Below are 26333 nucleotides of genomic sequence, written 5' to 3' on the forward strand. Positions count from 1 at the left end.
AAGACATTTGGATTTGCATAAAACATACACACTAAGAATATGAATGGAAGGGTCTAATAATTATATACAGGTGTATACACACACACACACACACACACACTTTCTCATACTCTGTCTATCTGTCTGTATGTCTCACACTCTTTCTCTCTCTCTCTCTCTCACACACACACACACACACACATGCACACACAAATACACTTTTACGTAATAAATGCATACACACCTAAGTACACATACAGCTGTCTTCTCATAGCTATTCTAAATTTTCCACCCTAACCCTGCTCCAAAAGAGAATTCCTTTTTTTCTTAATTTTTTTTTTTATAAATACTATGAACTCCAAAACTACTCTGCCTGTTACCTTTCTTTTTAGCCAATAAAAATGAGCTAATCCTGAGGAGATGAACAGGTATATAAACCCCTGGCAAGCAGCTTTCTTTGCTGCATCTGACTATTTTACCCCAATACTTGGAACATTAACTAAGTTATAACTATGGCTGATGGAGAAGAACTATTCCAGACTCTTCTGGCTGCAAAGGACTGTCATTCTTTATTGAAGAAACATCTCACTAAGGAACGTTTTGATAAGTTGAAAGGTTTAAAGACCAAGTTTGGTGGTACTATAGCAGATTGCATCCGTTCAGGTAAGATACAAAAAATATTTGAAAAACTTTATTATTTTCTATGAGTGAATGTACCAAAGAAAAACCAAAAAACAAATATATATATTATGATAAAAAAAAAAAGACATTATTAAAAAGTTAATTATTTTAATTTTAAAAATGTATTATTATGTATGTTAGCAAGTTTAGAAGTAATATTTCACTCTTGATATCATCCCACTTGAGACCACTCCAAGATCGATGACACGAAACTTCTTATTTCAAACTGTTCATATTTAAGTTAAGACTTTTCATCACAATTTTATGTAAGAATATTTATGTTCCATACACCAGTTTTACAGCACCATTCATTATTTTATTAAATTCCTCTAAATTATTGAATTTTTTTTATAAAATTGAAATGCATAGATAATTTGGTCTCAACTGGGCTAAAAAAAATTCTGTACATTTTAAACTGAAATTACATTACGATGAAATTTTGGGGGAAAAAATGCAAAACAAAAAATAAAATTATGAAAAGTTTGAAATATCAAAGAAAGTTTACTGTTTTCTTTGAAAATCTTCATTATATCTAAAAGTTCAGGGATATAACAATGAAAACTTTTAAATAACTATATATATAGATCCAACTGCAGTTTATGCTCTTTGATTAAATCTGACACAAGTAACGTAGAGTTAATTGTTTTAACTATTATATTTTTTAACAAAAATTCATGAATATTAATTGTAAAAATTACTATATCAGCAGAAAAAAATAGCTGTTATGATTAAAATTTCAAAACAGCATATAGTAGATATTATAATTGAAAAAGGTCTTGGTCAAAAATTAAAAGTTATCATTAAACACAAAATGCTAATTCCATTGAAGAATGCACACTCTTACCCACTTCCAAGATTAAAAAAAAAAAACGTCAAGTGTGACATTTTTCAAGTGATAGGTTGTGGTGTTGTGGTTTTTGACTAGCATCAACCCCACATCCCACCACAACAGACGTTAAATGATGATGATGATATATACATATATATATATATATATATATAGTAGACTTACTTGCAAAAAAGGACGTGTGCGTTCAATAATGTAATAATACAAAGAATATATATACATGTATACACACATATATATATACCTGCATTCATACATACTTGCATATATATACCTGCATACATACACACATGCATATATATATATATATATATATATATATATATATATATATATATATATATATATATACTTTTCCTGAGATTATTAACAAGGCAAATGAAAGAAAACTAAAGTTTTGTACTAATGGCACAAAAAAACAAAACAAAAAAGTATCAATGCACTATTACTGCTGCTGCTGCTACTACAAATCTATATCATAATAATCATCTTTTCATTGCTCTACCGCCGCTGCTCTCTCTCTCTCTCTCTCTCTCTCTCTCTCTCTCTCTCTCTCTCTCTCTCTCTCTCTCTCTCTCCCTCTCTTCTATACCTTTAATTCATATGTTTATAAAGGTAGTTATATGCATTGGACATGAATTATGATGAATACACACACGTACACACATAAAGAACATGCATATATATATATATATATATATATGTGTGTGTTTGTGTGTGTGTATATATATATATATATATATATATATATATATATATACTCATACATATATGCACATATATATATATGAGTATATATATACACATACATACATGCATATATATATGCATATATATATATATATATGTATATATATATATATATATATATATATATATATACATACATACATACATACATAAATGCATATATATATATATATATATATATATATATATATATATATATATATATATATATATGAAATCGAGCTCAAACCCAGAGTTATTCTGTCATACGGATTATGTAGTCCATGGCTAAACTTGCTGATTAATAACACATCCCACATACTAGCAACAAGAGAAGCAGCTGACTATCAAGCCTAACAAAGAACTTAAACTTGATAGTTTTTTTTTGTTTTTTTTTTTTAAATCTATGATCAAACTCGATCAGGCAGGCCTATGAATAAAAATGTTTCAGCTATGACTACCTAATTTTTTTTCTTTCGTTAAAAATAAGATAATGTTTCGAGGGTTACATTATTCAATGTGTTTAACTTAGTGCACAGGGCAGCGCATTAAGCAAGCCCATGGTTTAAATTACGAGGTCAAACAGAACCGGCACAATAATAATAATAATAATAATAATAATAATAATAATAACTATCTGTTCAAATCACTGAGTAGTTAATGAAAGTATCATGTAACTGGGAATTTAATTAAAAAACAAAAATAAGAAAAAAAATGTTCAAGTTCAGTGGTATATTTTGAATGAATGCGCAGCCGTGATTTTTTTCAATAGATGCATACATATACATAAACACATATAATCAATGCGTGCTTTCATCCATCCATCTGACCATCGATACAAAAATATGATTTAAATGCATATACTCTCAGTCACAAATACATTCTCCCTCTCTCTCTCTCTCTCTCTCCGTCTATCTATCTATATACATGTCACTGTATCGACCAAACTATCAGATGTTGTTATACATCGTTGGTCACAATGCACTTTCAGTTCTTGATTGCACCATCTCGTCCCATCTCGTCCCATATCGCTTAACTAAAACGTTTTCTGGTCTCTTGGATGCCACTCGAGAATTGCACAGGTCCACCTTCTGTTTGTGAACCTTACATGTCCAGCTCAGCAGAACTTGTACATTCGGTATTCTGCGATCACATCTATCATTCTCTTCAGTTCTCGAAATATTTCATTTCAAATATGTTCTCGAAGAGAATAAAGACAAGATGGAAGGCGTTTACCGAAATGAAGGACGCGCTCAAACACCCGCTGAATGGGGGGGTGGGGGGCTAGCGAAGCCGTAGTTGCTGATGCGCAGACATGCGCTCGGGCAGCACATCTCTAGCATTTCCTTGACGGTGAGCCGGTGTAGTCGCCGTTTGGTAGGCTCGCTCACCCACATCTCGTCTCTTTGGCTGAGTTGAAAACCTGGATTAGTGTAGACCGAGGAGGGGCGCTTGACACCTTGAGTGTCGTCAAGCACTCACAACCCTCTGCTGGTCGGGCAATGCAGTCGGTGGTAGTTTCATGCTAGTGTTCTATAGAGGGTTAGTGGAGGAAAAGCGTGACGATGTTCTCGAGGAAACTCTGGGCATCGACGAAGAAATTCCTGGTCTGTTCCGGAGGACTTTCGGGCCGGGGCCTGTGGATAACTTCCAGAAATCCCTGGCCTGGCAGTGCTACTGAGGGGCGCTGCTCGTTCGGGATAAACTTTACAGGCACGGAAGTTCCATCAGCCAAGCCTGTCCGAGGTGCACACAGAGCGATGAAACCGTTCTGCACGCAAACGTCCAGTGCCCGGGTTTATGTCGAACACCTGTCGTGTGTAGGACGCATCTGGCTATCAGCTGAATCTATAGTGAAGATTATCCCGCCGCCCTCCTTTGGGCGGGAGGGGAAGACAATTTTTATTTGTCTGGTGGCTGTAACGAAAGAGGTAGTGTGGTGGTCACGCTTGAAAGGGCTAAAGACAGACACTTTCTTCTTTGGCCAAGCCCTCATAAACTTTTTCAAGTTTCACTTGAAAAGGAAAGCGAGGGTGGAGAGGGAAGTGTTGCTTTCTAGCAAATTTGTTGAAAGGCGGGTGGATGTCGGAAAAATGACCAGTATGAAAGGACCCATTTTGAGCATGCGCCTGTGGAAAAAAAAAAAAGGGCTCTTACTCTGTTGGTCAGGCACCTGTGGCTTTTGCGGGTTTTTCCACGAGTAGCCTTAAAGCGCCTCCCCCAATTGGGAGTTTTGTTTGTTTAATTTTAATAATTTTTGTTTATACGTTTTTAAAACTTGTTGTATCGTCCTGTTATGTCCCATGTTGTCCTATGTAAGTCCTTGTGGCCAATAAAAGAATCAATTATTAACGCTGACAGTTGAAAGCAAGTTATATTCCTGTCGTAGTAGATAGAGTAACTACTAACACATTCTGATTGATTGCAAACACCATTCAAAGTCACTTAAATAACCACAAAATATTGGTTTGTTTGACATAGTAACTGCTGTTAATTGAATCTGCGAAGTTTTAAGAGAAAGAACAGCATAACAAATTTGTTGAAAATCGATAGTATTTAAAAATGTAAATGTTGTACCATATATTATTTCACACAAAACGTTATTTTAGATATCACTCCAAACAAAACGCTACATTAAACACTTCAAACAAAAAGTGTTAGTACGTAGACACATTATAAAGAAAAAGACAATTGTGAAATATTGGATTACTTTGCTGAAATAGCGAATCTCTATCAATATTTTCTATCAAAGAAGGATCAAAATATTTTCAAGAGTTTCTACTACAGTACACGACCTTATACAGATTATTGGTAGTTATAGTTGATGTAATTTGAACTGAAATTGAGTTTCGTTTCATTGCAAACAGACAGAAATATTGACTGTATCGATAAGAAGCGTAGCTAGAATGAGTACCGCCCAGGACGCGAAATTTTTTTTTTCTACGAGAGTTCCGGACCCCAGTTATGAACTCATTTGCATACAGCCAATTAGAGCTCAACTATCAAACTAATTTATGAGCGCATAAAAGTGATGGGCAATAAGATAAGGTCATTTGGTTAACGAATGACCGTGCTTCTTTTCTCTTTTAATAATGCTTGTTGTTCTTGTTCTTGTTTCAACCATGGCTGCCTCTGCGTAGTTATTTGTGTTGTTTACTTGGTAAAACAGTAAGGGGAGAGCGTTGCTAGCACATCACCCTCTACCCACATTTTTCCCATCCACATCTTTACCATATGGAACTCTAACAAAATGCGATAATAGGCATAACTTGGTTATCGGTCGACCTACAACACCATTCTTCGTCTTAAGTTTACTTGGTAGAGTGTGTTAGTTAACTTCAAATTTACGCATCTTTAGTAAATTTATATCTATTACAAAGCAGAAAAAGTGTCTTTAGAATTTCGAAGAACAGCATTCCATCCAGAAAACTGTTAATCAGAAAGAATTTGTGAAAACTTAAGGTATATTTCCAAATATTTTGAACAATGAAAGGTCGGGTGAAGATATACTCAGTGGAATTGATAATCTATTGAGCAATAAATAATGGCTGACGTTGGATGATTAGATGGCTTGAACTCAGTTCCTTTCACTTCACCCCATAATTAAACAAGCGAAAGAAAATTAACCATAAATTGACGTTTTCCGAAACTGTTCAGAAACACATCATTAGGATCACGCAGTTTAGTATTATACCTGTAACTCTGAAAACTATTTTGATTCTTCTTTGGATAGAAAGTCTTAAAGCAAGGCAGTCCAATAATTCAGGATTGTTGTTTTTCTTTTATCATATCCACATATTAGTAGTTCCTGTTTGTTTTGATATAAGTGATTTGCTTACATTAAGTAATTTTTATATTTTGGTGTGAAGAAGATTGAAGGGTTTTCTAATACATCTCCTATGCAACATATATGGGTGTTTGCTGCGCAAATTGTTTAATTACCTTTCTTCGGCAAATGAGCTCAGGTTTATGTATAATGGCAATGACATTTTAAAGTTACTTCATAAACTGGGTTTATTGTTTGCTACCTCAGAAACTATTTAGACTAATACAATTCTTCCCAGTCATCCCTGCAACTTCAGTTGCAAACGAAAGCTTCTCAACCTTGGACATTCTTTAGTTTCACAATGGCTTGAGAACAGCTGTTTTCACCGGCTCGCATTTCTGTCGAGAAGTAAATATTTGTCAGTTGAGAAAGACAAGATATTGGTTTCACATTTTTTGACACAAAGGCAGTAATTTCAGGGGAGGGGTAAATCGATTACATAGACCAAAGTGCTTGAATGGTATTTATTTTATTGACCCCGAAAGGATGAAAGGCAAAGTCGACCTCGGCGGAATTTGAACTCAACGTAAAGACGGACGAAATACCGCGAAGCGTTTCGTCCGACGTGCTAACGATTTTGCCAACTCGCTGTCTTATTAAGCGACAAAATATTAATTAGAAGAATTAATGTTTAAACGAAAAGTTTTCACTTTTTAAGTAGAACATTCTTCCCATCACCCATCTTACTAGAGAAAAAGCTTCCAAATGTTTTTTTTATTATCGAAATGCATTAAAAATTAAAAACGAAAGAAATTTTGTCTTTTCTGTTAAACTCCCTCCAACCACACTAAATATTTATTTGTAGCTATTACAGCTCTCCTTATTTTTGTTAAATAAATGAGAATAAACTATAATGGATCAACTATGTAAAGTAACCAACATTTAAATTGTCAGCTGAAAATCATTTGTCAGGTGAGTTGTCATCTACACCACACCTGAGTCAATCCCCTTGGGTACTTTGTTTAGGAAAATTTTTACAAATGTAGGCATATCGACATGCTGATCATTGTGCACTGATCAGTTGTCGAGTTAAGTGTGCACGCATGCATATTATTTCTTTTAAATGTAGTTAGATCAGATTGGAGTAAGATTAGTAAACTGCTTAGATTTTTTCCATGGAATACAGACAGACAGGACTCTAGACTGTATGCATATTAAAAAAAAAAAATGTACTGACTATGATTTTACATTAATGAACACGAATCGCCACTGATAGATTTCGGACACACATACACGCACACACATATTTAATGTATGTGTTAGTACACATACGCGCGCACGCACCCACACCCACACATACACGCTTAAGATAAACTCTAGGAACATACTGGAGTATGTAAAGATAACAAACCCTACTACTACCAACATATACCCTTTCATGTCACCCAGTGAGGTTGTATACATTATTCGGGCAGCGCTAATGGTAAGTAGTAGTGACGGTTGTAGTAGTACTATTGGTAGTGGTTGTAATAGTTTGGGTGGTAGTGTTTGACGGCGGTTGTGGTGGCGTTGATGATACTTACTAGAAGTGGTAGTATTTAAAGTGGTGGCGATGATTTTCATTATCGTAGTAGTAGTTGTGGTGGTGACTGTAGTAGCGGTAGAGGTTGTAGTAGAAAAGTAGTGATGTGTCTTGTAATAAATGGTACTGGTAGTGGTGGTAGTAGTAGTGTTGTCTTGCGATCAAGACCACTACCGCGCACACACATTTCGGTAATGTCAAATTATGAGGCAAACAGCAGCCTCCTTCACTCCCAGTTTTGTTGTTTACGATCGAAGGCTTTCCAGTAGTGACTATCCCCCTTTGTTTTTTCTGTTTTTGTTTGTTTTTCTTAATTTCTTTTTTCTGTATCATCGACTGCTTTGCTCAGTGTACTAGGGGTGGTGGCCGTGGTATTACTACTACTACTACTACTGGAGTATGTAAAGTTAGATTCTCCATCCCATCCCCCGACCAACTAGGAGTTTATCATTTTTAAAGGCTACTCACACGTGCATATATCAATGTGTGTGTGTGTGCGTATATACCCTTACACATATATTTATGAGTATATGCCCGCGCACACACATACACAAACTATGTAAGCCAACTGTATATATATATATGGCTTGTACATGTGTAGGGAATGTAATTAATCTGGCTAAAAAGTCGTTTGACCTTCACAAGCCTCGTCCCGCTCAGCTGTGAACTGAAATCTCATTTCTTTCGTCTTGTATTCTTTTTAAAAACATTTTGGTGTCGGTCAAATAATGATGTGTCGATGACATTGACAAAACCAATTCTGCCCACAGAACTAATTCCAAAAATCGATATTTGGCATGCGTATTAATGTATGTAATTTGATTATGTAAGGTACTTCGATAAACTGTCAGTTACATGCTAACAACACAACTGGACAAGGACGCACATACATACATATGAACCTGCTTGTGAATGTGTATTTGTCTTATATGCGTGTGCTTCTTCCTGTTTTCTTTGCTAGTTGTATATTACGGAAAAAATAAGATATCACACCAGGCGCGCGCGCGCACACACACACACACACACACGTTCACATATACATACACACAGGTATATGCATTGGCAAACTTTTATTTACAAAGAAAAAGTACTCAGTTCATATAGTAATGAGTCTATATTTTATTAGAAGCCGAAACCTCTTAAATTATGACTGTTTTGCGTTGCTAATTAATCGAAGGAGTCTAGAGAAGCAGCGTGACAACATATAAGCAAACATATTCCTAAACATATAAGAATATATGGTAAAACAAGATTTGATTGATTGCCGACAAACAAATAAAAAATTATTTACACAATCGTTATATGCATAATATTTATTTAGTCATCTATCCCAATGCAAAAAACACGTGACATATTCCTGTCTTTCAGTATCATTTGTGTAAAACACATAAAATCAAGAAACATGGCTCATTAATAAAGTTTCTGCTTTTAATGCTAAATGCTTTTTGTTTTCTTGTATGACAATTTTTCAGGGTATAGCAACTCTCTCTCTCTCTCTCTCTCTCTCTCTCTCTCTCTCTCTCTCTCCTTAATAAATTATTTTAGCCAATTGGTAGTTTGAAATTATCCTGTTGACAATTCCAAAAACCAGTTACGCTTGTCTGAGTGACAAGTGACACCTTCTAGTGCAGTTAATATAGGTGGGGTACATGTTTTTCAATGGAACTAGTGGTTTTATCTTCCTGATATATTTAGACAGGGATGTGGTAAGAAGTCTTTCTAAGAGTCAGAATGTATACAAATATTGCAAGAGTCTTTTTCAAAGGAATTTTCAGTAAAACCTATTAGAGCTTTTTGGTTCTGTTATTTGTATTAAAAAAAAATCTTAGCTTGATAGACACATACTTCTAAGAGAGCAGATATCGAGGCTATTGTGTGTGCATACATACATACATACATACATACATACATACATACATACATACATACATACATACATACATACATACATGTAATATGGTTTAACTGGTCGAAACTTCGAAGGCACTATAATATTCTTGTTTAAGAACGCACAGACACACACACACATGTATGTATCATAAAATGTTTTGTGTAGTCCTTCCGTACCGCTTTACAGAAAGTGAAAGTAAACAAGGGAAATGTATAAGATATAGGTGATATAAAGCACAGAGCTGAGCGAGACAGGAAAAAAAAAAAAAACAAACAAAAATAAATCAAGAGATGTATTAAAGAAGATGCTTATTCTGTTAAACAACAGCATTAAATATAATTTTAAGATACTGCAAATGGAGAGAAAATAAATGGAATGCGAGAATGGAAAGGGAAAGACTATAAAAGCTACTTACATATAAGTACTATATATAATATATACATACATATATAGCTATACACACACACACATGTATAGATACGTGTGTGTGTTATGTGTATACATATGTGCTTGTATAGATAGATGAATAGAGAGATCCAAATACTATTTAATTTCAATGTGTGTCTGTGTGTGTGTGTGTGTGTGTGTGTGTGTGTGCATACACAAGCATAGTTTTCAAATACATACCTGTTTAAAGTATGTGTATCTGTATTTAGAATGCAAATATATCGTATGTAATGTATGCATATATTTATATTTATTGTATGCGAATATATATTTTTATGTATTATACATACACAAACACACATTTAAATGTAAATATGCAATAAAAATGCAATCATTTCTATACACAATATCTACTTAGATATAATTATTGTTAACCCTATATTTTCAATTAAATGCGTAAATCTGAAAACTGAAATGCTTTGGCATATACATGTATGGAAATAGATATACATGGATATACATATATGGGTATCTGTAAATATATATAGTTCAGTAGTTTGCCTCTGTGTGTGTATGTGAGTGTGTGTGTGTGTGTGTGTTATATATAAATCTCATACACACACATAACTTCGCAGGTAAAATGTTAGATGCAAACTGCCTGGGAGGGGGTGATCTTTTCTAGTATTAAGAACCCACTCCCTTTAATACCAGTTCATTTAGTGTCGTTAGTGGACTCCACTTCATATTACAAGCATTCGAACCAGGTTTTTTTTTTTATCTGCAAATAACTTTTTTCTTAATTTTTCATTAGTTTATAGGGGGAAACCTGAAAAAGGTCATTGGTGCTGCCCTTCATCCTTTAACTTAACCAGTAAATACATACGTAGACGTATGTGGGTGTGCACAGAGAATATATACATATAATATAATATAATTAAATATAATATATATAGACATATACACACAGAGCGTTGCTAAAAATCAAACTACACAAGACGTTGAAATCGTATCTACCGTTTCCCAAACGAAGCATTGATAGAACGTGCATGATGTGTGCATGACACAAGAATCAACCAATCACAGTGAAGCCCAGTTAATGGGGTATAAAAGCCTGGCTTTGTTGAGTGCAGTCCACTGTCGCACCTTCTTACAGTTAGTCAAATCTATCTGTAGCTATCGGTTGTCCAGATACAACCACTTTCTGCCTTACACAGCTGCTTTTTTTTGCTCACAATCTAAGAATATGTCTGACCTTAAAGAATTGTGGGAGACTTTGAAAAAGGCTGATAGTAAATCTCTTTTGAAAAAACATTTAACACCAGCCAGGTATGAAAAACTGAAGAACAAGAAAACTAAATTCGGAGGCACTTTGGCAGATTGTATTCGTTCTGGTAAGCTAAGAAAATGTTTAATAAATTGATATTATATCATTTTTTTTCACATGCATTTAAGGTGTCTAAAATTTATTAATGGGTTCTGAGAAGTTGTGATAGTTATTCTTTTACAATTGTCATTTTATATTTATCATTTAAATAAAATATAATTGAAATATTAAAAGGATATGCCTTCTTTCATAAGAAATATAGGTAATTTTACTATTGCACCCGTTTTAAATAGCTTATTTAAATCATACGCTAATATAGCATCCAATCTACACACACACATATTGAATGCTGTAAAAGTGTGATTTAAATAATGACAGCTGCATTTGAATACTCATATACACACATACATGTACATATATACCAAATTTGACGTTTACCGCTGACCCTCAATAGATAATATACTCACTGTTTTGTGAAATAAAACTTAGCTAACAGGAATTTCAATATTGCTGATTGTCACTACTAAATATTATATTATTTCGACTTTTTTTTTTCTCGTATAAAATTTAATTATTTTGTTCATCAATGTGTTACTATAACATAGAAGAAATGAATCTTTCCGTTATTTCATTGTGAAACTATTTAGTGTCAGTTTCAACTATCAACGCTGTTCTTTAGTAGTCTGGGTGGTCGGCTAACAAGAGAGAAATCCTGTTATCATGACACTAACGGTAGTCATTAATCTGTGTACTTTCCTCACTAACAATATTTATCAACTGACTTACACTCAAATCTATCAGTAATGTGAATGCATTTTAAAATCGATCCAAAATCTCTGCTTTCTTTCTTCAATAGCATTCCTCTCTCATTTTCCATTCATTCTGCTATTAAAGGTTCTTGAACGCTGATAAATAGTTGAAATATTTCTCTCTCATCAATAAATCTAAACAATAGCTGCTAGTTTCCTGCTTCTATCTCCTCTCTTTCGACTAGCACCCTTTTTCTCTCATCTCCTTCACCTGAATTTGCCTCTGTTAAAACTGCTATTTTAATTCATTCTCTGTCAGCCTGAAAGATGATAATGACCTTAATTTTCAATCTGTCAGTCAACATGGCTATGATTTTTATCTTACTTCGACAGATTTATTTGCCATTCTCGTATTCTTTTTCTTTAGAATATTCTTTGCCCATTGTTTATTTATAATATTATCCGACACCTCTGGAAAATAAAAATCGTTATTATAAAAAAAAATTTTAAAAAAAGAGCAGCGGAATCGGTAATTTACGACGGTTCTTTGTTTTGAGTTCAATTCCTACTCGCCAATATTTTTCTCACCAGGGTCGATAAAATTTCAGTCTACTATTGGGTCGATGATATCAACTTGCCCCTCATCTCAAAACTGCTCTCTTTGTTCCTCTGTCAAAAAATAATTTATTAATATTGTTAAATCCCTTCAAGGTCAACTTAGCTTTTCGTCTGTATGGGGTCGATAACTTAGTACTAAGGTCGATTTAATCGACTAATCACCCGGAATTGGTGGCCTTACCCCTCATCAGAACTAATTTTTATTATAACTAAATCCCCGTGTAACGAAACTGATTTCACATTTAATGACCATTTTTCCCTATTTCGAAATTATTGATTAAAAAAAAAAAAATTCGACTGAAACCTTATGGGCCTCGTATACCTATTTATCTTGTATTTTTGTTGTGGGATTTACGTTCAGCGAATATATACTGCCAAACGGATAACTTTAATCTATAACCGCTTTATTGCTCATTAGTGTCCTTTTAAAATTGCCATTTCATGTATGTTAGTAGATAGTATATGACACATTCAAGTTGCATGGAGCGTTAAGCTGGCAGTTGAAAAGAGAAATAGCTCTATCATGGAAGAAGAAGTGTGGAGGTTGTGACTGTCGTTCTTTTCCTCATGACATTAGTTGTTTAACACTAGGTCAGCCTTGATCAATTAAACCTTTGATCAAATGCATTCCACTTACGAACATCCCATTACCTTTCCAGTATGCAGGGAACTGGGGGTCATATCCATTGTGTCCTTTTCTTACATGATGGAGTGAGATTTGAGGTAAATTTGGCTGCTATTTTTAGCTCACGTAGACTCCACACAGCGGCTATCTCGGGGTGAATGAATAACAATGAAGCGAAATGGCGTCCAAGCAGAATTGAAACCAGATCATTGGCTAGGCTCATGTTTTACCCATCTTATTTTTAGGTAATATTTTGGACAATTAAAAAAAAATAATCTGGGTGTATTTCTCAGAAAGGTTTTAAGGTTTCCTAATCGGGATTTCAAACTGATTTATTAACGGACCTTAAAATCAAATATCAATTTAAAAGAAATACGTTTAAAATATATTTGTTTTGTCGAAAGTTATGTCCTATACTAAAATAGGACATCACTTTCACTTTTGTTGTCACAGTCGAGTGATTAAGTGATGTCTGAGAAGTAATCGCCTTTAGTTCTTTATACATACATTTCAGTGACCCATTGTTCAAAGTTTCAAATTTATCCTGTAAATGACGTAAAATTAGCTTCCATTCTTTTGAATCCTACAAACCGATGTTTTTGACACAATTGAAAAAAACAATTCCTTTTTGCTCTCTGAATACATATTAAATCAACGTGACCTAGATAATTTGGTGGAAACAAGACGAGTAAACTCTTGTTTGGTAAGAGTGAAATTTCCATGTTTTGACACCATATTTACTTCTGATGAAACTCCATCTCTCCTGGTTTGTGTAATGTGTTTGTCAGTTTTTTTCTCTCCAGGAACCAAACGTTATCGATGTATGTCTTAATGTTGAGACAATCTGACAAGATTAAATGTATTTACTATGTGCATGAGAAAAGAAAAAAATAAATCGCTACCATAATGTATAGGCGCAGGAGTGGCTGTGTGGTAAGTAGCTTGCTTACCAACCACATGGTTCCGGGTTCAATCCCACTGCGTTGCGCCTTGGGCAAGTGTCTTCTACTATAGCCTCGGGCCGACCAAAGAATTCTGAGTGGATTTGGTAGACGGAAACTGAAAGAAGCCCGTCATATATGTGTATGTGTGTGTGTATATGTTTGTGTGTCTGTGTTTACGTCCCCGTAACTTAGCGGTTCGGCAAGAGACTAATAGAATAAGCACCAGGCTTACAAAGAATAAGTCCAGGGATAGATTTGTTCGACTAAAGGCGGTGCTCCAGCATGGCCGCAGTCAAATACCTGAAACAAGTAAAAGAGTATAATGTATTTATTTTAATGGGTTTTAAACTGACATTATGGCAGCACAACTTATTTAACGAATAGCATTATACTTAAGTGAAACATTCGTTGTATTCAATATCTTAAAACATTTGTGTGTGTGTCCGTCCTGGTAACTTTTTTCATGGGTTTATTTAAGTGGTCCCATTAATTTGACTTTTCACTGCAACATACATAGTGATATAAGTTAGGAATATCATATTTGTATACTTTCGTTTTTGTAATGGTGATTCATTGTCGACAGAACATTAATTCTGCTTTTGAGGTGTAGGTCAGGTGTAAAACTTGCCTGTAACTAAAGTGAAAGTGCTTAAGACAGTCCCAACGTGACTTCGTTGTCTCTTTGCAATTAACGTTCGGACTGTACTCGGTTGTCAAATATTGTATAATCAGGTCTTTAAAAAATTAGTTTTGTTTTTCCTTTTATTGTTTCCTAGTTATTAGTTCGTAGTGCCAATTTTTCGTTTGTAGCCATTTTAATATGAGTGTAAACTTGATTGTTCACTTTCCTTTTAACTTTTCAACCTTGATGTGTTACCTAACCTCAGGTCAGGCCTGATCGAACAGTTAACCAGCAGCGTTCCATCTGTAACCATGCCGTCAATTTCTTTTTCAAAGTATACTTTACTATTTGTTTTTAAGACGTCAGAGATGTCGACCGATCTCATTGAGGCTCTGTCGTTGATTTAAGTTTTGTAAAAAAAATTGAGTACCTGAATAAAACAATAGGTTATTCAATAATGTAAAAAATTAACATTTTACTCTATATATCTGGAAAATATGAAAGACTGATTCAATTTTTTAAAATTAATTACAACTGCAAATTTTGTACATAAACGAAAATTGGATTGAAGACTACAGGCATTGATAGTTTGGCTGAAAGAAACTAATATTTTTATTATTGAGGACATTACTTTCATTGTCTTTGCATAGGTTTTCTGCAATAAAGGCAATTTATTATTTAATTTTCTTTTAACTTCCTCCTTAGTGAAATTTGCCTTTTTATACCTTTATTGTCAGACAAATTATGTACCAAAACGTTCAAGTCGATTCGCATATACATCTTTTTAAACAAACCAATTAGTTTTAAAATGCAGAATAGTGGACGAAACATTGTCCATTTCAAACATCGTAGGATTTTCTCGTTTTATTATCTGCGGATAATCTGGCAAGTAAAGCCAAACATGTCGAATGCCCAGAGGATAAATGATTTAAATAGGGAAAATTGGGTGGGCTTTCAGTTGATCACAAAGTGAAGCATCAAGTAAAAGAGCGTGCCTTTTTGCTGTATCCTGGACTGACCGGTGAGTGGATTTGATAGACGGAAGCAGTAGAAACTTTGAATGTGCTTCACTTTCACTTTATGATCTTCAAACGAATGATCGCCAACAATTGAATCGAAATAACTGCTCTTCCTCACATTTTCCAAACGATTTGTCTTTACCAGCTTTCTTGGTCTTTAGACTTTGTGATGGATAGTGGAAATATAAAGCTATGGTTGAATTCTAGGTTAGTATTTTATGGTTGGAAGAATTGAAGTGAATTAACTACAGAAGTGGGGATGCAATATGTTGAACATTTAATAGATATTAAAGAGTGTTTTGGAGAAGTAATGTAAATTAATAATCATCCAGGAATTTTTGTTTACAATGTGTAGAATCCCGAGTAAACAGCCAAACAATGGAGTCAATTTCCTGATTGTGTAACTTAGACCTTGTTTTTAATTTGTAACTATTTCGTCACTGACTTCTTGGGAACGGCATAAATTTCATAATCTCATTTGGCTATATAGTTAACTCGATGAAATACGGAAACCAGAATATACTATGAATGTTAGATATTTTCTATTCTAGTGACTGTACCAGATTATTCTGGAATAAGCGACGACGTGATGACCAGTATAGTGTTGAAATGACTGCGCACGAGTGGTTTTTAGCGAAAGCACAACAATCAAAATTAGTCTTAAATGTTTTTGAAAAATTCAAGCCGTAAAAGTACAGTTTTTTTTGTTTTTGTTTTTTTTTGTAATTAGTTTGATTTTCTTATCATAGCTCGTATAATTTCGAGCCTTTTATTTTATTTTTTCCATCTGGTTTCTGTTTACGTTACGGTGGAATGAAGAATCTCCTCTTATCTATTAAAATATTTATGGGCTGTTTGTATTGCCAATTTTGTTATAGAAATATTTTCCTGTTGATATTACCAGTGTCTCCTTGAATAGCGATGTCATGAGATGCAAAATCGTTTATCTTTGCTTGAATTAGGTAATTTTTCTAGTATTGTATTGAACGTTCATATTTCTTGCAGATTTACTTTCGAATTGAGACTAAGAATTTGAAGTTTGCTATATAAATTGCCAATCTTATTTATCATACAGTTTTGCACTAGGTATTCAAATTCATGCTTGACCAAACTTTTACCGTATAAATTCTTTTTCCGTATAAATTCTTGACCATATTTTCCTTAATTTTCTAGGTTGCAAAAACCCTGACAGCGGTGTAGGTATCTACGCTAGCGATCCCGATGCATACACTGTATTTGCTGAAGTCCTTGATGCCGTTATCATGGACTACCATAAAATTGATAAAGTCTCCCACCCAGTTCCAGACTTTGGTGATGTCAATAACTTGAACATCGGTGATCTTGATCCATCTGGTAACTTGATTGTATCTACACGTGTCCGCGTAGGCAGGAGCCACGACAGTTTTGGCTTCCCACCAGTTCTTAAGAAAGAGGTATATTGCTTTACACTTATCTAAAATAGAGCGTTTTTATCTTGGTAGCTAATATTTAGTAATTTGAGGGTATTCAAACTTTTAATGAAAGAGTGTAATGTTTATGACTTTTTTGCCATGTTAAGATGCATATATAATAAAGCTTGCTTTATTAAAAATATTTTCTTGAGTTGCACTTAGATTGTGTTTGTAATTAAGAAAAATTTGTCTTCTAAAATTGTACAAATTCAAGATTGGGATTAGATAATTTTCATTTAGGAACTGAATATTAACCAAATGTCTAGATGAACTGTTCACTTCATCAGTGCTTATCTTGTAAAAAGTACATTTATTAATATTTTAAAGTTGTTTATTGTAAATCTCTTTTAAATCCTTGTAATTTTATTATTTAAATGATTTTATTTTCAATAGGACCGTGTTAAAATGGAACAAGTGTCCGTTGAGGCTTTGAAATCCCTTGACGGTGAATTGGCTGGTAGCTATTACCCCCTCAGCAACATGACTCCTGAAGTTCAGAAGCAACTGACTGACGATCATTTCCTCTTTAACGATTCTGACAGGTTAGTTAAAGTTGTGATTGCTCTATTCTGTTGGGGATTTCATCATTTTAAAAATTCTACTTAAATTGTGTCATAATTACTGCTGACTCAATAATTTAGAGGGAAAAGTTAAAATATTTTTGGTCTGCTGATATTGAAGAAATTATTCACTTTGCTGTTTTCATATTGCAATTTGTAAATAATAGTGTTGCAGATCACAGGTTGATAATTAGTTGATTACTGGTACAGTTTCTTACACCAAGTGACAATGGAGTCTGTGTGGAACAAACATCTCATCAGACCTCATTGGTGAAGGATATAAACATTAGCAAAGAAAGCAGAATACTAGTCATGGATATTCTGCTTTCTTTGCTGAGATAAACAATATACACTGTGTGTGTGTGTGTGTTTGGCTGACTTCCATACAGTTTCTAAACTTTCTCTTGAAATGTATTGGTCACCTTTAAAGCTTTGACAGAAGACACTCAAATTATTATGCAACTGGTAGAACCCCAAACCTTGTGATTGCAAAGTGAACTTCTTCTTAACCACACAATTATACATTGCATCCTTTTGATGGAAAAGGAACTCTATAATGTCTTTTAAATACAAAAAGACAAAGTGTATACATTTGTCTATATGTAGTATTAGCTCAAATCATCATTTCCATGCCAGCATGTGTACAGACAGATGTAAACACTGTCTTTTGATATATTTTGCAGGGTAGCATTGAAACAAATTGACTGATGCACCAGTAATTTATTCATCAAACTAGATAATACATAATGTGCAAATTAGTCTGATTTGCTTTACCCCTTAATAATAATGGGCTTGTAGGCAGTTTTCAGTGAACAGTTGAAGAGGGGGCTCAGTCATTGAAATCCAAATTGGATTGAAACTACTCTGATTAATCCCTCAATGTTTGTACACCAAGATATTTAGATAGTGTTTACATCTGTCTATACATTTCATATTGTCAAAAACTCTAGATATATTCTAAGGTACAGTGTAGCGTAATTGGAAGGAGATACATAAAACTCCCTGCCCTTCAGCATAAAATAACTTCTAATAGCATTTAATTTCTAATGAATATTCTGATATTCATTGCAAGAAAGGATGGTCCTCATCGTTAGCAAATGAAATATTTATGAGCTAATTACTTTTAATATGACTGAGAGATGAATGTGTTATCAGACTATTTAAAATGGTGGATGAATATGTGTTTTAGTGTACAAATAAAATGTCTGATAAAGGAGCTATGGCTTGTGTCCTTGTTTTAGTTTTTTCAAATTCTGGGTGAGATTGAGTAAAAATCACACAGAGAAAAGAACACAGTGGGATGTACTGTAAGGGAGGAAAACAAAAACCCAGTATGTTAATAATATTAAGTTCATAAGTACAAGCATTTGAGGGGCAAAGATTGCACAATTATCTTTTGGAAATAATTTTTTTTCTTTCTAAAAGTGAAATAAGTAGATGAATGTATGTATGTTTTTAAATGTATTTACTTCAATTTTTTGTTTGTTTAATCAAAGCTGTACATGGTTTTGATAAAACATTTTGTTTCTGTTGGACAAGAATTGTGAATATCAAGAAACCTACATTGCTGCTTTGAATTCTTTTATTCTTCTTGCTTGTAATCTAGGCATGTACAACCACCTTATATACCATTGCAACTGATCCATTATTACATTTCAGATTCTTGAAGGCAGCTAGTGGTTATGATGACTGGCCTGTTGGCAGAGGCATCTACTTCAGTGCCAATAAGACTTTTCTGTGCTGGGTCAATGAGGAAGATCATCTTAGGTTGATTTCCATGCAGAAGGGTGGTAACTTGGGTGAAGTCTACAAGAGGTTGGTCAATGTAAGTATCTGAATTAGAATTCTCCACTTTCTATACATATAAAAATTTTCTTTGCTTTTGATTTCCACAAGATGAAACTGTTAACAGGAAAGATTGACTGCTTTGGATTAGGGGATATTTTTTAAACTTGCATTGGTTGTTGAGCAAAGTTTAATGGTAGATTCAATTTTGGTCAGAGTTGGATGTACTAGATGTTTATATATTAGTTACCAGTAATTTTATTATCGGTCATCTTTATCATGCTCATATCATTTATAAGGACTACATTTGATGGGTGATAGTCTTAGTTACACCAAACCTGAAAAAGCTTATTCATAGCTGAAATGCATCTGTTCATATGACTAATTGTAGAGTAAACATTTAGTGCTCTCAATGTTTAAAAATTACCCTATCCAATTAAAACTTCAGTTTGTTTGTATGGATTCATTTTACAAATTCTAAACTATTATCTAAAGCTGATATCTCTTGGTTCCATTAGCTTCTGATTCTCTTCATCCCATTTCTAGTAACACTTCCACTTGGACTACACTGTTTATGAAGACTTTGTTCCTCTTTCATACTTTCCACTTCAAGCTTGCTGCTTATATAGTTTTTTTTTTTTTTTTTTTTCAATGTTTCAATATTCCATTATCATACATCATTCTTGGTTGAGGTCCTGCTACAGTGGCCTTTTGACAAATTTTCAGTTGTCCTCAACAGAATGGTAAAGTTTTACTAATTAAAAGTGAGGATTTCATACCACCACACACACACACACACACACACACACACACTCTCTCTCTCTCTAACAGTAATTTTAATTCTACTCTTCTAGTTCTCAGTATAAATACACTACCCACTAATTTGTTAAATTATTCTATGAAACTTTAAAAAATTCATTTAATTAGTCTCATAAACCTTCTGTTAAGGAATATACAATTTAACTGCTTCGTTTATTAATTTAACTGCCATTTACTGTTCTAAAGATATAAATATGCTGAAATAACATATCAAAGTAAATTTAAGTGGTATTTAGAATTTGAATAGTTTTCTTTTTTTTTTTTAATACTTTCTCAATCACTTTATAAACATTGCCAAGAGGTGGTTCATAAAAGAAGACTAAGTTTATACAATATAGTAATATCTCTTAAAACATTGTTTAGCCTCAGGCTGGCCTGAAAAATATTCCAGCTATGATCATACTGTTGTATAGTGTGTATCCCTGCTTCTTGATATGTATTTAGTTGCTTTTAACATGGTAAAGTAGAGGTCCCCTCAACTTATATTGGTTAGGTTTTAGATTCTGGATGGTTTAAAAAAAAGACCAAAGTGGTTTCTTCATTTACTGTTTTGAAGAGTATTCCCTAATATTAAATTGAGATTTCTTTCAAGATAAGTTCTGTAACCTTCCATTCATAGGAATAATCAGATCTTTAACTTAAAACTTAAGTAAAACAGATTTTTTTTAATTGCAAATTTTTATGTCCATATTTTATATTTAATCAATCATCTTTTTCAAGGCTATCCATCAAATGGAGAAGAAACTGAAGTTTGCAAAGAAAGACAACATGGGTTACTTGACATTCTGCCCAAGCAACTTGGGTACTACCATGAGGGCTAGTGTGCATATTAAGATCCCTAAGCTTTCTCAGAGACCAGACTTCAAAAGTATCTGCGACAAATACAACCTCCAGGCCAGAGGTAAAAGATTTTGCCTTCTTGCATTTTTTGAAATTTGAGATATAAAATTTTTTAGAACCTTTTAATTTTAAATATTCAATATTTATTAATTTTTATTTCAATTTTAGGTATCCATGGTGAACATACAGAAAGTGTTGGCGGTGTCTATGATATCTCTAATAAACGCCGTATGGGTCTCACAGAGTATGAGGCTGTCACTGAAATGATGAGAGGTGTCAATGAGATCATTCGTGAGGAAACCAGCAGTTAACTTTTTTCAATTGTAAAATAAAAACGTATCTGGGTTTAGATAACAAAATAAGTCTACTATGTTAGAAGTTCTGTTTGAAAAATATCAGATACCAACTATTAGACTGTAAAAGGCTTTTGCCATGCAGGTGAAAATAAAAACCTTAAACCTTCTTGTGCTTTAGTGATGTTAATGATTTTACAAATGAACAAACTACATCTTTGGTTAAAGACAGGAACAGTTTTCATAATACTTGTATTTGTTTTTCTTATTAGATCAGTTGATGTTTACTATAATGGAAAATTTCCATCGTATTTGAATTGAAAAAGTACCAAATTGACCAAGAGGAATTTTTTTTTTTTTTAAAGTTAGTTGCTCACATGGAATGAGACCATCTAGGATAAAGAAACTACACATTTGACTTGGGATTGGATTTTATGCACTTTTTTTGCTTAAAAAGCTCAACAACGTCTTCAGTCTTTTGAGATATTTGAAGTGTATTCAAGTTCTTAGAATTAAACATGATTAACCATGTCTTGATTTTAACCAAAGGACTGTCAAGGATTTGTGTTCCTCGAAATTACATTAAAACTTCTATTCCTCTTATTTAATATAATTTCTTAGTTACAAATTTAACTGCCACTATCTATTCTATAGTTAGTTTCAAAATACACCAGAAAATTTAACTTAAATTCTAAAGTTGTCCAGATGCAAAATTTGATAACAATGTTTCACTCCTGGTCTCTTAAATCAACCAAATCAACTTTGCGTCGTTTTTTCTTTTTCTCAAAAACTCTTTACTTTACAAGGGAGATAATTTCATTGTTGGAGTCTTGCATAAAAATATTGAAGCATTTGCCAGTCCTCAGTCAAACTGTCCAACCAATGTCAGTTCAGCATGAAAAGCAGACGTTAAATGGTGGATAGTGTATATGTGACCAAATAGTTCATTGTTTTTTTTGCAGTGTATCATCATTATCGTTTAACCTCCACCTTCCATGCTATCATGGGTTCGACGATTTGACTGAGGACTGGCGAACCAGATGGCTACATCAGGTTCCAATCTGATTTGGCAGTTTCTACAGCTGGATGCTCTTCTTAATGCCAACCACTCCAAGAGTGTAGTGGGTGCTTTTACTACCACCGGCACAAAGGCCAGTCAGGCGGTACTCGCAACGGCCACGCTCAAAATGGTGTATTTTACGTGCCACCTGCACAGGAGCCAGTCCGGCAGTACTGGCAATGATCTTGCTCGAATGTTGCCCTTTATTCATTTGTTATAAGTATATAATGGAATGGAAGGTTTGTAATACCTGTGGAGTATCTCCTCTTCCTATTATAATTATTTTTGTAGTTTCAACGAGCTGGAATGGGTCACCAATTTGTAACATCTGTGCAAAGCAAGGAGACGAGAATGGCTCCTTAGTACATCACACGGTCGATACAATAAATAGAAATAGAACAATGCATATATATGCCAGAGGGAAAAAAAGACACAACCAGGTAGAATGTTTAAGAGATTTATTGATACGTTAATGTGTGATTGTGTGTGCATCGTATATACAGAACAACACTGTCATAAGAATAAGATGTATGCGTGTGTACGTAGGCATAGCCGTATGTGTTAACATAAAAGGTTGGCGATGAAGAGACAGTGAAAGAGTCTATAGCCATCGAAGTGAGGAGTAAGTTCATCGACACAGAAATGATAAATACCAGTTCGTAGTATCAAGAAGTTGCAGCAATGATGCAGAGCTGGTTGTGGCTGTGATGCTGCTGTCTGGGTCAACTGGTACAGAAGTTCTTGCAGGTTGTATATCTGCTGTTGATCTATGGTGAAGTAATTTATGAACAGTGCAGTGTTGTAACCAGGTTGAGGTGTGTTTGTAGAGATGTTGATGTTAGGACAATGATGGAGATGGACAAAGCTGGTGAGTCTCCACATGACTGCTGTTTTGTTGTCGCTGGAACTGGCTGTGTCCTGTGTGGCCAGTGGCTAGAGCTTAAAAGGTCTGGAACCGAAAGACATCGAGATGAGAAGCTGGGTTTTTATAATGAGTTATAGGCTCAAAACTGAGTTGAGAACAGGCTGTCACGCATGACCTTATTTAGGGGCTTCAATTGGTTATATGTTGTGTATTGGCGCGATAGAGTAAGACAAATTGCCCCAATACCAATCAATAATAATGGACACAGTGGGGTCCAAAATGCGGCCAAAGGCTAGCTGTTATCTATTACATTCGTATGTATGTATATATAATAGAGAGGAATTTCACTTGAGTATACGCTACATAAATACCTCAATTTAAAAAATAAAAAAAAACTCATTTGTGTAAAGCTTGAAGTTCATTAATATGCATTTGCAAAATTTCAGGCTTGTGAAGTATCACTGACATCACTCATTTTTAGCTAAATGGATTGTGACAATGGGAAATGTCTGTCCATGTATCCATTGTGCCACCTGGTGTAGGAACCAAACCTTATAATTGAGGATTCAAACAATTTAACCATTCGACCCACATGCTTTCACTAACCAGTCTTAGGACCTATCATTTGTAGAGTAAATATGCCAACTTAGTGCCTTTAATAGTTACTGTAAATTATATTCTACAACTTCCAAATCTTTGTATCAACCATCAAGACTGCTGGAACACAACCTTAGTGTGAAATTTTTCTTATACAATTACATCTTGGTATTGTAAAATCACCAAATTGCTTTCCTCATTTCAATGTTTCTTTTACCAAATCATTTATTTGGCAGCAAATTGATATGGTATAACATCACTTCATTTTTTCTTGGTTGTCTGGAATTGCTTTTGACTATAGCTCAATTTAGCATTGATATTGTGTTTGAGAATGTTCTCAATGACCTTTCTTTCTGGAGACCAACATTTTACATTCTTATGGTGATTGTGAATACATGACAATTAGTGATCTGTGTCAGCAGTAATTAGTCAAATGGAGTTTGATAAGTTCAATTGCCATGCATCTTATTTTAGACTCTTTCCCTTTTGAGTGAAAAAAGTCTGTGTTGGTACTGGCTGCAATTTAAGGTGCACATCCTGTCTCTTAGAAATCTTTCCATTTTTGTGACCTGCTAGATTAACAGAATCGGTGTACAAAAGGCTTCTTGGCATTTTATGTCTCAACTAGAAAAGTAACCAAATACTAGTTTTATGTGAAATTTCTCCTTTATCATTTTGAGTCTGTATGTTATTATTTGACTTAAATGTATTGTATGTGCTTCCCTCGGCTAGGTGGACTATATACAAAATGCATGTCACATATTACAAACTATGTGTTTCAACATGTAGCTTGACAATCTTAAGATTGAACTAACTGTAAATTGTAACATTCTTGGGTACATGTATAAGCAGGTTCCTGTGGTGTTCATTTTTGGATATTCTCCAGCAGACCATTTTCCTGCAAATTCACAGAAGATTGAAATTTCTCTTCACATCTCTCTCTCTCTTTCTCTCACACACACACAAAGCTGAAGACTTTTTTCCCCATCATGCACCACATATCTGTTTATATATTAAATTTGTCTTAAATACAAAATGTAAGCAATAAAGCAAAGTGCTTTATTGTGTCTATACCTTCATATTAAGGTACAAATACAGTTTTTAGTAATCTTGTTGATTTATATCTGACTTGAAACAGCTTTGCTCTTTCTCAAAGATGCTTTCAAACTTAAACAACTCAAACATTCCTACAATAAATGAATGGCAAAGATCTTGGGCCTGAGGTTCTCTTTGGTAAAGCAGTGTTGAAAACGTGACAGTTTTAATGTAGTGGTAGTATGAGGTACAGAAACAACTTTGACAGCAAATTTTGTTTCTCATGTCTCTTTCAGATAATGGTGTATAGATAGTATTTATATTTATTTAATGTTCAGATATTACATTCTATGAATTGCAGTATTAATCTTCATAGTGTTTAAAATGCTAGAGGATGAACCTGTTTTACACGGGAAGCAAATGACACTGCATGCGTGCACACACTATGCTTGTCATCTTTCAGTTTCCACCTACCATATCCAGTAAAAAGACCTTGTTTGATCTGGGGCTAAAGTAAGACACTCAACCATGCAGTGGGACTGAACCCTAAACCACATGGTTGAGAAACAAAGTTCTCAACCACCCAGAAATAAACAGGATGAAGCAGTATTTCTTATTTAGGAGACTGTCACTGTTTTTTAGTCATCTCTTTCCTCTCATTTTACATCTTATCATATTCATTGCATGAAATTTGACATACTTCAAGATAGAAAGGAAGTCTTCATAACCTTCGCAACTTCTGCTGTTGCAGAAAGGGGTTCTTAATAACTATGGTTGGTAAGAACTGAGGACATTTCCCCTGTGAATTGTTATAAAGGTGAGAGAGAGATATAAAATGAGAAAGCATGAGATATAAAAAGAGAGGGAGGGAGAAATCTTTCGTATAAATAATGGTTTCTTGATTATACTCAAGTATATCTGTTGGTAGCTTTTCTTTTTGCTTTTTCCATGTATGCTATTTTTAGTTTTATAAGCATTGCAAGATGAGGGGAATTGATGAGGTTTGAGCATTTTACCACCATAGTGATATAAATGCCATGCTAGACTAGTCTTGGATTTAAAGCCTGGAATGTAAAGAGAATGAAAGGAGATAACTATAAGAACTGGCGAGGGAAAGTAGAAAGAATCAATACCTCAACAAGGGTTAAAAAGGAAATACAAGGAGTTCAAGGGAGGGGAGGGAACCCATTTAAGAAAATGAACTACTTGTTTACTTTCCCCACTATACTTAACTTCTTTCCCCTTTCATTTACCTCTCATTCCAG

The 26333-nt window shown here is 34.1% G+C and overlaps 1 protein-coding gene across 2 annotated transcripts; it reads left to right on the forward strand.

Moving 5' to 3' along the window:
• Positions 1-438: 438 nt before the first annotated feature.
• Positions 439-21680, forward strand: LOC106872007 (arginine kinase Oct f 2). Of its 2 annotated transcripts, none has more exons than XM_014918813.3 (6): positions 439-642; positions 16937-17196; positions 17608-17756; positions 19434-19599; positions 21099-21279; positions 21387-21680. In XM_014918813.3, the coding sequence occupies exons 1-6, from the start codon at positions 492-494 to the stop codon at positions 21527-21529; spliced, it is 1050 nt and encodes a 349-aa protein (XP_014774299.1). In that variant the 5' UTR covers positions 439-491; the 3' UTR covers positions 21530-21680. The 2 variants fall into 2 exon arrangements, with proteins under 2 accessions (XP_014774299.1, XP_089204905.1); XM_089348779.1 differs by lacking the exon at positions 439-642 and adding an exon at positions 10996-11253.
• The last annotated feature ends 4653 nt before the right edge of the window (positions 21681-26333 follow it).

The sequence above is a fragment of the Octopus bimaculoides genome, chromosome 3, assembly GCF_046866305.1.
Source record: "Octopus bimaculoides isolate indiv1 chromosome 3, ASM4686630v1, whole genome shotgun sequence".
NCBI lineage: Eukaryota > Metazoa > Mollusca > Cephalopoda > Octopoda > Octopodidae > Octopus > Octopus bimaculoides.